General features: G+C 43.8%; 1 protein-coding gene across 4 annotated transcripts in view; it reads left to right on the forward strand.

Annotated features, from left to right (window-relative positions):
* The window catches only part of LOC111969917 (6-phosphofructo-2-kinase/fructose-2,6-bisphosphatase 4), a 42947-nt gene that overhangs the window by 28508 nt on the left and 2438 nt on the right, over positions 1 to 12001 (forward strand). For all 4 annotated transcript variants that reach the window (XM_023996301.2, XM_070445568.1, XM_023996300.2 and 1 more), the window contains exons 6-12: positions 6958 to 7014; positions 7101 to 7222; positions 8968 to 9175; positions 9310 to 9456; positions 9562 to 9666; positions 11571 to 11700; positions 11810 to 11872. In XM_023996301.2, the coding sequence (XP_023852069.1) occupies positions 6958 to 7014; positions 7101 to 7222; positions 8968 to 9175; positions 9310 to 9456; positions 9562 to 9666; positions 11571 to 11700; positions 11810 to 11872 (832 nt within the window). The remainder of the gene's footprint in view (positions 1 to 6957; positions 7015 to 7100; positions 7223 to 8967; positions 9176 to 9309; positions 9457 to 9561; positions 9667 to 11570; positions 11701 to 11809; positions 11873 to 12001) is intronic.

The raw sequence follows: 12001 nt of genomic DNA on the forward strand, positions 1-12001 counted from the left end.
TTTTTTTTGCCTTTACCTCCCTTATCTCACCTCATTTGCTCACATTGTATATAGACTTATTTTTCTACTGTATTATTGACTGTATGTTTTGTTTATTCCATGTGTAACTCTGTGTTGTATGTGTGGAATTGCTATGCTTTATCTTGGCCAGGTCACAGTTGCAAATGAGAACTTGTTCTCAACTATCCTACCTGGTTAAATAAAGGTGAAATAAAAATAAATACAATTTTCATTTTTATTGTTTTTTTTAAAACATACCAGTTATGCTAGTTTGGACCACCAGGCTGCTAATGTCATGCAGCCTGTCGTTTTTTGTATTCATACTTTTTCATAACGACAATGTTCATGTCGTCTGTAGACAGTTGTTGCAGGGACATGTCGATWGACGTGGTATAAACCAGCCTTAAGTCTTAATCTTTGGTTGTTTAGTACACTACCGTGTTCTGTTTAGCACATGGCCTTCCATGTGAATCCTTAAAGAGATGTGTGGGGGCTTAAGAGGGTGTGAACAAAGAAACGCTCCCAAGTAGGTGTACCAAAAAGTTCAAGGGCACTTCTCAAAAATGGGGTTATAAGTTTATCAACTTTCAAAGCAGAATTACTTTACCGTTGTTCCTCAACTATAGTGTATGATAAATTGTATATCCGAGTCTCTACTTTTATCCATTTATTAAATGTTTCTACATAAGATCGAGCCAGTCGGTCACTGTTGTCTATAGTCCTTTTGAGTGTGAACCAACCCTGTTTTGTTTTTAGACTTGTGGTTGCGTATGCATAGGTTTTGTTGGTGAACACCCCACCCGTCAACGTCAAATAAKATTTTATTTGCCACATGCTTTGTAAACAGGTGTAGATTAACAGGGAAATGCTTACTTACAGGCCCTTCCCAACAATGCCAAGAGAAAAGAGGAATAACTACACAATGAGTAAAGATAACTCAGTACTGGTACCGTGTGTGTGTGTATATATAGCTGATTCGATGTGAAGGGGCACGAGGTAGATATGTACATATAGGTAGGGATAAAGTGACTAGGCAAGAGGGTAYATAAACGGTAGCAGCAGCGTATGTGATGAGTCAAGAGTTTGCTATTGGTTAACTATTTAACTCACTATTTAGCAGTGTTATGGCGTCGAGGTAAACGCTGTTCAGGGTCCTGTTGGTTCCAGACGTACTGCTTGCCATGCAGTAGCAGAGAGAGCAGTCTGACTTGGAGGGCTGGAGGTTTTGGCAATTTTTAGCACCGCCTTCTGACACCACCTGGTATAGAAGGCCTGGATGGCAGGGAGCTCAGCCCCAGTAATGTACTGGGCCATATGCACTACCCTCTGTATCGCTTTGTGGTTGGGTGACAAGCAGTTTTCCATACCAAGCAGTGATGCAGACAGTCAAGATGATCTCAATGGTGCAGCTGTAGAACCTTTTTGAGGATCTGAGGGCCCATGCCAAATCTTTTCAACCTCCTGAGAGGGAAGAGGCATTGTTGTGCCTTCTTCACGACTGTGTTTGTGTGTGTGTGGACCATGACAATTCCATAGTGATGTGGACACCAAGGATCTTGARGCTCTCGACCACTCCACTACAGCCCTGCCGATGGGGGCGTACTCGGCCCTCAGTTGCCTGTAGTCCCTGATCAGCTCCTTTGTCTTGCTGACGTTGAGGGAGCGGTTGTTGTCCTGGCACAACACTGCCAGGTCACTGACCTTCTCCCTATAGGCTGTCTCATCGTCTGTGATCAGGCAAACCACCGCTGTGTCGTCAGCCAACAATGTTGGAGTCATGCGCGGCTATATACACACAGTCGTGGGTGAACAGGGAGTACAGGAGCACGCACACCTGAGTGGCCTCCGTGTTGAGGGTCAGCGTGGTGGATGTGGTGTTGCCTACCCTCACCACCTGGGGGTGCCCGTCAGGAAATCCATGATCCAGTTGCAGAGGGAGGTGTTCAGTCCCAGGATCCTAAGCTTAGTGATGAGCTTGGAGGGCACTATGGTGTTGAACACTGAGCTGTAGTCAATGAACAGTATTAAGGCATTCTGTTCCTTTTGTCCAGGTGGGAGAGGGCAGTGTGGAGTGCAATAAAGATTGCGTCATATGTGGATCTATTGGGGCGGTATGCAAATTGGAGTAGGTCCAGGGTGTCTGGGATGATGGTGTTGCTGTGAGCCATGACCAGCCTTTCAAAGCATTTCATTGCTACAGATGTGAGTGCTACGGGATGATAGTCATTAAGACAGGTTATCTTAGTGTTATTGGGCACAGGGACTATGGTGGTCTGCTTGAAACATGTAGGTATTACAGACTGGGTCAGGGAGAGGTTGAAAATGTCAGTGAAGACACTTGCCAGCTGGTCAGTGCATGCTCTGAGTAAGCGTCCTGGTAATCTGTCTGGCCCCGCAGCCTTGTGTATGTTAACCTGTTTAAAGCTCTTACTCTCATCGGCTARGAAYAGCAAGATCACAYTCTGAAACAGCTGGTGCTCTCATGCGTGGTTCAGTGTTGCTTGCCTCGATGTGAGAAATAGAAGGAATTTAGCTCGTCTAGTAGGCTTTCATCAATGGGCAGCTTGCGGCTGGGTTTCGACGAGCTTCCGAGCCAGCGTAGTAGGATTTGTTCTTAGCTCTGTATTGCCATATTGACTGTTTAGTGGCTTGTCGGAGGTCATAGTGGGATGTCTTACTAGCGTCCGGATTGTCCGACTCCTTGAAAGCAGCAGCTCTTTAGTTCCGTAATCCAATKTCCCTTCAAAAGCAATAAGAACAACACTATAGCGAAGTATAGTTTTTAGATMAGCTAGTTTTTTGGCTAGGCATCCATGTCTCCAATTTCTGTGTTCGGTCACTGGGGGTGACGCCGTCGATGCACTTATTAATGAAGCGGGTGACTGATGTGGTAAACTCCTCAAATCTAATCAAATTGTATTTGTCACATGCACCGAATACAACAAGTGTAGACCTTATCGTGAAATGCTTACTTACAAGCCCTTAACCAACAGRGCAGTTCAAGAAGAGTTAATTTTTATTAACGTCAGTATAAATATTTTATTAACACAATAACAAGGCTATATACAGGGGGCACCGGTACCGAGTCAGTGTGCGTGGGTACAGGTTAGTTGAGGTAATTTGTACATGTACAGTTGAAGTCGGAAGRTTACATACACCTTAGCCAAATGCATTTAAACTCAGTTTTTCACAATTCTTGACATTTAATKTTAGTAAAAATTCCCTGTCTTAGGTCAGTTAGGATCACCACTGTATTTTAAGAATGTGAAATGTCAGAATAATAGTAGAATGATTTATTTCAGCTTTTATTTCTTTCATCACATTCCTAGTGGGTCAGAAGTTTACYTACACCCAATTAGTATTTGGTAGCATTGCATTTAAATTGTTTAACTTGGGTCAAATGTTTCGGGTAGCCTTCCACAAGCTTCCCACATTAAGATGGGTGAATTTTGGCCCATTCCTCCTGAGTAACTGTAACTGAGTTAGGTTTGTAGGCCTCCTTGCTCGCACACGCTTTTTCAGTTCTGCCCACACATTTTCTATAGGATTGAGGTCAGGGCTTTGTATGGCCACTCCAATACCTTGACTTTATTGTCCTTAAGCTATTTTGCCACAACTTTGGAAGTATGCTTGGGGTCATTGTCCATTTGGAAGACCCATTTGCAACCAAGCTTTAACTTCCTGACTGATGTATTGAGATGTTGCTTCAATATATCCACATTTCCCCTCATGATGCCATCTATTTTGTGAAGTGCACCAGTCCCTCCTGCAGCAAAGCCACCCCACAACATGATGCTGCCACCCCGTGCTTCACGGTTGGGATGGTGTCTTCGGCTTGCAATCCTTCCCCTTTTCCCCTCTAACATAATGGTCATGATGGCCAAACAGTTCTATTTTGTTTCATCAGACCAGAGCACATTTCTCCAAAAAGTACAAACTTTGTACCCATGTGCAGTTGCAAACCGTAGTCTGGCTTATGGCGGTTTTGGAGCAGTGGCTTCTTCCTTGCTGAGCTCCCTTTCAGGTCATGTCGAATAGGACTCGTTTTACTGTGGATATAGATACTTTTGTACCTGTTTCCTCCAGCATCTTCACAAGTTCCGTTGCTGTTTGTCTGGGATTGATTTGCACTTTTCTCACCAAAATACGTTCATCTGTAGGAGACGGAACGCGTCTCCTTCCTGAGCGGTATGACGGCTGCTTTTCCATGGTTTTATACTTGCGTACTATTATTTGTACAGATGATGTGGTACCTTCAGGCATTTGGGAATTGATCCCAAGGATGAACAGACTTGTGGAGGTCTACAACTTTTTTTTTTGAGGTCTTGGCTGATTTCTTTTGATTTTCCCATGATGTCAAGCAAAGAGGCACTGAGTTTGACGGTAGGACTTGAATACATCCACAGGTACACCTCCAATTGACTCAAATTATGTCAATTAGCCTACTAGAAGCTTCTTACACCATGACTTCATTTTCTGGAATTTTCCGAGCTGTTTAAAGGCAGTCAACTTAGTGTACGTAAACTTCTGACCACTGGAATTGTGATAGTGAAATAATCTGTAAACAATTGTTGGAAATGACTTGTGTCTTGCACAAAGTAGATGTCCTAACCGACTTGCAAAAACCATCGTTTTGTAAACAAGAAATTTGTTGAGTGGATGAAAAACGAGCTTTAATGACTCCAACCTAAGTGTATGTAAACTTCCGACTTCAACTGTAGGTAGGGGTGAAGTGACTATGCATAGATAATAAACGGCGAGTAGCAGCAGTGTAGAAAAGGGGGGGGGGTGTCAATGTAAATTGTCCGGTGGTGATTTTATTAATTGTTCAGCCTTCTTATGGCTTGGGGGTGGAAGCTGTTGAGGAGCCTTTTTGGTTCTAGACTTGGCGCTCCGGTACCMCTTGCTGTGCGGTAGCAGAGAAAACAGTCTGTGACTGGAGTCTCTGACAATTTTATGGGCTTTCCTCTGACACCGCCTATTATTATAGGTCCTGGATGGCAGGAAGCTTGGCCCCAGTGACGTACTGGGCCGTTCGCACTACCCTTTGTAGCGCCTTAGTCAGATGCCGAGAAGTTGCCATACCAGGCGGGGATGCGACTAGTCAGGAAGCTCTCGATGGAGCAGCTGTAGAACATTTTGAGGATCTGGGGACCCATGCCAAATCTTTTCAGTCTCCTGAGGGGGAAAAGGTTTTGTCTAACCCTCTTCACGACTGTCTTGGTATGTTTGGACCATGATAGTTTGTTTGGTGATGTGGACACCAAGGTACTTGAAACTCTCGACCCGCACCACTACAGCCCCGTCGATGTTAATGGGGGGCTGTTCAGTACGCCTTTTCCTGTAGTCCACGAGGAAGGGCAGTMTGGAGTGCGATTGAGATTGCGTCATCTGTGGATCTGTTGGGGTGGTATGCGAATTGGAGTGGGTCTAGGGTGTCCGGGAGGATGATGTTGATGTGAGCCATGACCAGCCTGTCAAAGCTCTTCATGGCTACCAACGTGAGTGCCACAGGCAGGTCATCATTTAAGCAGGTTACCTTCACTTCCTTGGGCACATGGACTATGGTGGTCTGCTTGAAACATGTAGGTATTACAGACTCGGTCAGGGGGAGGTTGAAAATGTCATTGAAGACACTTGACAGTTGGTCCGCGCATGCTTTGAGTACACATCCTCGTAATCCGTCTGGCCCAGCGACTTTGAATGTTGACCTGTTTAAAGGTTTTGTTCACATCGGCTACTGAGTGCGTTATCACAGTCATCCAGAACAGCTGGTGCTCTCGTGCATGCGTCAGTGTTGCTTGCCTCGAAGCGAGCATAAAAGGCATTTAGCTCGTCTGGTAGTCTCGCGTCACTGGGAAGCTTGCGTCTGGGTTTCCCTTTTGTGGTCCGTAATAGATTTCAAGCCCTGCCACATCCGACGAGCGTCAGAGCCGGTGTCGTAGGATTCAATCTTAAGCCTGTATTGACGCTTTGCCTGTTGGATTGTTCATCCGAGAGCATAGCGGGATTTCTTATAAGCTTCTGGGTTAGTCTCCCGCTCCTTTAAAGTGGCAGCTCTAGCCTTTAGCTCAATGCGGATGTTGCCTGTAATCCATTGCTTCTGGTTGGGATATGTACGTACAGTCACTGTGAGGACAACTTCGTTGATGCACTTATTGATGAAGCCAATGACTAAAGTGGTGTACTCCTCAATGCCATTGGATGAATCCCGGGACATATTCCAATCTGTGCTAGCAAAATAGTSCTGTAGCGTGCTAGCAAAATAGTCCTGTAGCGTCCGTGTCATCTGACCACTTCTGTATTGAGCAAGTCACTGGTACGTCCTGCTTTAGTTTTTGCGTGTAAGCAGGAATCAGGAGGATATAATTATGGTCAMATTTGCCAAATGGAGTGCGGGGGAGAGCTTTGTATGTTTCTCTGTGTGTGGTGTAGAATTTTATTTTTTACTCTGGTTGACATGCTGGTAAAAATTTGGTAAAACTGATTTAAGTTCGCCTGCATTAAAGTCCCCGGCCACTAGGAGCACCGCTTCTAGGTGAACCTAAATGTTATCCGATGAATCCCGGAACATATTCCAGTCTGTGCTTGCAAAACAGTCCTGTAGCTTATGATCTGCTTTATCTGACCACTTCTGGTAATTCCAGTTTGAGTTTTTGCTTGTAAGCAGGAATCAGCAGGATAGAGTTATGATCAGATTTGACAAATGGAGGGAGAGCTTTGTATGCATGGAGTAAAGGTGATCTAGAGTTTCCTGCATCAAAATCACTGGCCACTAGGTGTACTGCCTCTGGATGTGCATTTTCTTTATTTGGCCCTATACAGCTCGTTGGGTGTGGTCTTTCTGTCAGKATTGGTTTGTGGCAGCAAATAGACTGCCGCGAAAAATATAGATGACAACTGGGACTTAGATGTCTTTCCTATCCTGGGGGTTTACGATCTTATCTTTTCTCCTAGGTGTTCTTTGTAGAGTCTGTTTGTGAAGACCCTGAAGTCATTGCAGAGAACATTGTGGTGAGTGCTCTTCCACAGTTCCTGTAMGTAACTCTTTGGAGAGAGCCAACGAGTCTTATATCTCCCCCGTCTCTTTCTCTGCTCAGCAAGTGAAGCTGGGCAGCCCTGATTACACCAACTGCAACACAGAGGAGGCTATGGAGGACTTCAAGAAGAGGATCAAGTGTTATGAGAACTCCTATGAGACCCTGGATGAGGTTCTGGACAGGTGAGCAACTTATCTCACTGATAAGCAAAGAGTTCTCTCCTCTTTGATTAGCAAGTGGTTGTTTTTACAGTTGTAACGGSAATTTCCAGGTGGAGAAAAAAAAGTAGTGCAGTTGTTGATAAATCCCATCAAAAGGAATCTGGTTCATTACAAGAATTCTGCGAGGACACCACCAGAGCAGAAGCAAAGAAAATGTCTAACGGMCCCTTGTATATTAGTCACATAGCACCGAATGTTCTGTAAACACCAGCCCAAGAGGCTTGTAGGAAGTCAGAACATAAGCTGCGACAGAATCACACAGTGTCATAGATACATTCAGTCTTCAAGGCTGGCAGACATTTTATACTGTCTGTTAAACGGGTCAATAGAACATCAGTACTTCGTTACAACAGAACTATACTGAACAAAAATATAAATGCAACAATTTCAAAGATTTTACTGAGTTACAGTTCATAGAAGGAAATCAGTCAATTGAAATAAATAAATTAGGCCCTAATCTATGAATTTCTCTTGACTGGGCAGGGGCGCAGGCATGGGTGGGCCTGTAAGGGCTTAGGCCCACCCACTGGGGAGTCAGGCCCAACTAATCAGAATTAGTTTTRCCCCACAAAAGGGTGTTATTACAGACAAATACTTCTCAGACCCCCCCCTCCCCAGACAATCCCGTAGGTGAAGATTGGACATACTGCCAAATTCTCTAAAACAATGTTGGAGGTGGCATATGGTAGAGAAATTAACATTCKATTTTCTGGCAACAGCTCTGTTGGYCATTCCTACAGTCAGCATGCCAAATTCACGCTCCCTCAACTTCTGTGGCATTGTGTTGTGTAACAAATCTGCACATTAGTGTAGGTGCCTTTTATTGTCCCCGGTACAAGGTCAACCTGTCAAATGATCATGCTATTTAATCAGCTTCTTGATATGCCACACCTGTCAGATGGATGGATTATCTTGACAAGGAAGTAATGCTCACTGACAGGAATTTAAACAAATTTGTGCACAAAATTTGATCTCTTTGTGCATATGAAACATTTCTGGGATATTTTATTTCAGCTCATGAAACATGTGACCAACACTTTACATGTTGCATTTTATATTTTTATTCCGTATACTTAAAGATCGCTCCGGCATTTCCTGGTTGCAAAAATTCTAATAGGTTGCCTAATTTCAGTTTGTGACAAAATAAGCAAGTATAGTGTAGAGTCATTGTAGCATCTAAACTGCTGTGAAATATATTTTCTATAACCAAATATATTTTATTTTAAGCTGGTGTCCAAACAGAAAGTAAAAGACTCAAAAAAGAAACTTAAGAACTGGAAGCATAGAAATGGCGCACATGGAATCAATCTACTGCTTCTTAGACTTTCTCTTAATCTGAATTGACAGATCTATAACTCCTATTTCTATGTGAATTTGGTCAAGTCGCCCAAGAAGTTACATATTGCCGCTTTAAGTAAATATGTTAATCATACATGGTTAACTCCTGTTTCCCTTCCCACAAGGTAAATCACCTGTCTGTACGTGCAGGAAAACACTATCACGTTTATTACATATCAGTCCATATCCACAGTAAATCAAATGGGACATTATTTGATTAATTACTATTACAACAGTCAATGACATGTTGKTTGTCCTTTTAATCTGGGAATKATTTTAAAGCTGGTTTCAATGCATGTTGTATCTACGAGGTTTCTCTCTTGTATAAAGTAAGGGATTCCTAAAGCTCTATGACATGTATCTCCCAGGCATCTGTCCTACATTAAGATCATGGATGTGGGCCGGAGGTACCTGGTGAACCAGGTCCAGGACCATATCCAGAGCAGGATTGTCTACTACCTCATGAACATCCACATCACGCCACGCTCCATCTACCTGTGTCGCCATGGAGAGAGTGACCTCAACGTCAAGGGCTGCATTGGAGGAGACTCTGGGCTCTCATCCAGGGGCAAGGAGGTACGGCTAACTCTATCCTTAGATTCCATCTCTACCTTACAAGTTCTACTTTTCGTTTCTTCAGTATTTAATAGGTTTCCATATTTTGAGGATGGTTTTTTTTCTCTCTTTCGTGTTGATTGTTCCCTGGGCAGTTTGCCAAGTATCTGCACCAGTTCATCCAGTCTCAGGAGATCAGTGATCTGAAGGTGTGGACCAGCCAGATGAAGAGGACCATCCAGACAGCTGAGGCTGTGTCTGTACCATACGAGCAGTGGAAGGCTCTCAACGAGATAGACGCGGTGAGAACTCGACTCCGTAATGTCACCTGTGTGACTGTCGGTGATCCTCAACCACACCCCATACAGTTTGTATATCTGAAGTGCTGTGTTCTGTGCTATCCTCAGGGTGTGTGTGAGGAGATGATGTATGAGGAGATCCAGCAGCACTACCCTCTGGAGTTTGCAATGAGGGACCAGGACAAATACCGCTACCGTTACCCCAAGGGAGAGGTGAGTGAGAGGAGAGCATTCTCTAATGCCTCATTTAATCACATCGGAAGTTTACATACACCTTAGCCAAATACATTTAAACTCAGTTTTTCACAATTCCTGACATTTAATCCTAGTAAAAATTCCCTGTCTTAGGTCAGTTAGGTTRACCACTTTATTTTAAGAATGTGAAATGTCAGAATAATAGTAGAATGATTTATTTCAGCTTTTATTTCTTTCATCACATTCCCAGTGGGTCAGAAGTTTACATACACTCAATTTGGTAGCATTGCCTTTCAATTGTTTAACTTGGGTCAAACGTTTCYSGTAGCCTTCCACAAGCTTCCCACAATAAGTTGGGTGAATTTTGGCCCATTCCTCCTGACCGAGCTGGTGTAACTGAGTCAGGTTTWTAGGCCTCCTTGCTCGCACATGCTTTTTCAGTTCTGCCCACAAATTTTCTATAGGATTGAGGTCAGGGCTTTGAGATGGCCACTCCAATACCTTGACTTTGTTGTCCTTAAGCCATTTGCCACAACTTTGGAAGTATGCTTGGGGTCATTGTCTATTTGGAAGACCCATTTGTGACCAAGCTTTAACTTCCTGTCTGATGTCATCTCTAGGAGACAGAACGCGTCTTCTTCCTGAGCGGTATGACGGCTGCGTGGTCCCATGGTGTTTATACTTGCGTACTATTGTTTGTATAGATGAACGTGGTACTTTCATGCGTTTGGAAATTGCTCCCAAGGATGAACCAGACTTGTGGAGGTCTACAATTTCTTTTTCTGAGGTCTTGGCTGATTTCATTTGATTTTCCCATAATGTCAAGCAAAGAGGCACTGAGTTTGAAGGTAGGCCTTGAAATACATCCACAGGTACACCACCAAATGACTCCCATTATGTCAATTAGCGTATCAGTAGCTTCTAAAGCCATGACATCATTTTCTGGAATTTTCCAAGCTGTTTAAAGGCACAGTCAACTTCTGACCCACTGGAATTGTGATACAGTGAAATATTCTGTCTGTAAACAATTGTTGGAAAAATGACTTGTCATGCACAAAGTAGATGTTCTAACTGACTTGCCAAAACTATAGTTTGTTAACAAGAAACTTGTGGAGTGGTTGAAAAACAAGCTTTGACTCCAACCTAAGTGTATGTAAACTTCCGACTTCAACTGTATGTATTATGAAAGGGCTCTACCAACCTGGATACTTTTATGTGTTTTATGTGTGCCAAGAAATGTGTGTGACAAATTGCTTCTGCTCCGCTGTAGTTCTTCACAATGGGAATTTGCATCAAAATAGATGAGAAACTAAGTGACTGTTTTGCTCATGCGGTCCAAATATAGTTTAATTTGGCACTGGGACATTAAACCACATCCAGGTGGCTAATAGCCATGTACACCTTGCTAATGAGCCCAGCCTGGATAAGCTGCCTCTCAGACAGCGTGAGCTCAGCACCATGCTGTAGTAAATAAAGCCCCCTTCCTCCCCTGTCTGTGCTCAGGCTCTGTGCTCAGGCTGTTTTTCAGTTGGCATGAACACGCAGTGGTGTGTTCTCACTTTTAGTCCATCCCATTGCTGCCACTTAGAGAGATGGAGGTGGTGATTAGTGAGGTGGTCTCCCACTCAGTCGTGGGAGAGAGCATCGTTGTCTGACTAAGATGCTTTACTACAGTACTAATGGCTTATCGTTATGTGGGCCTACATTAGGATTAAGTGTTCTACCTTGTTTTTCCCACTGTAGACCCATTACTGAAGATAATTTCTCCTGTTGCAGTTTTTGTCTGTGCTGTTTTTAATTTATTTTTACCTTGAGGTTTTTGTGTGTGAGACCCTATTGTGACCCTGCCCTTCTGGTTGAGTGAGTATCTTGGTTTGTCTGTTTGTCTATGGGTGTATCTGACAGTTACCCTGTCCCCTCAGTCCTATGAGGACCTGGTGCAGAGGTTGGAGCCGGTCATCATGGAGCTGGAGAGGCAGGAGCATGTCCTGGTCATCTGTCATCAGGCTGTCATGCGCTGCCTGCTGGCCTACTTCCTTGATAAGACAGCAGGTCAGTGTGGTTGTCTCTCCTGGATAACAGTGATGGTGTTTCTTTTCGCACTTTGTAGATCTCTTTTGTAATAGATTTCTTAGTCTTGTGTGTGTGTGTTGTTTCTCAGAGGAGCTGCCCTACCTGAAGTGCCCACTGCACACCGTGCTGAAGCTCACACCAGTTGCTTATGGTAAGACTGGCCTTCCACTGCTACCCAGTCCTGTCTGCACCTGTGTCAATGTCAATATCAATTGCAAAATAACATAAATGTTTTAGTATTTGATTTAGTGGTTTATAATGCAAAAATGCACCTTTCTGG

The sequence above is a fragment of the Salvelinus sp. IW2-2015 genome, linkage group LG11 (assembly GCF_002910315.2).
Source record: "Salvelinus sp. IW2-2015 linkage group LG11, ASM291031v2, whole genome shotgun sequence".
Classification (NCBI taxonomy): Eukaryota; Metazoa; Chordata; class Actinopteri; order Salmoniformes; family Salmonidae; genus Salvelinus; species Salvelinus sp. IW2-2015.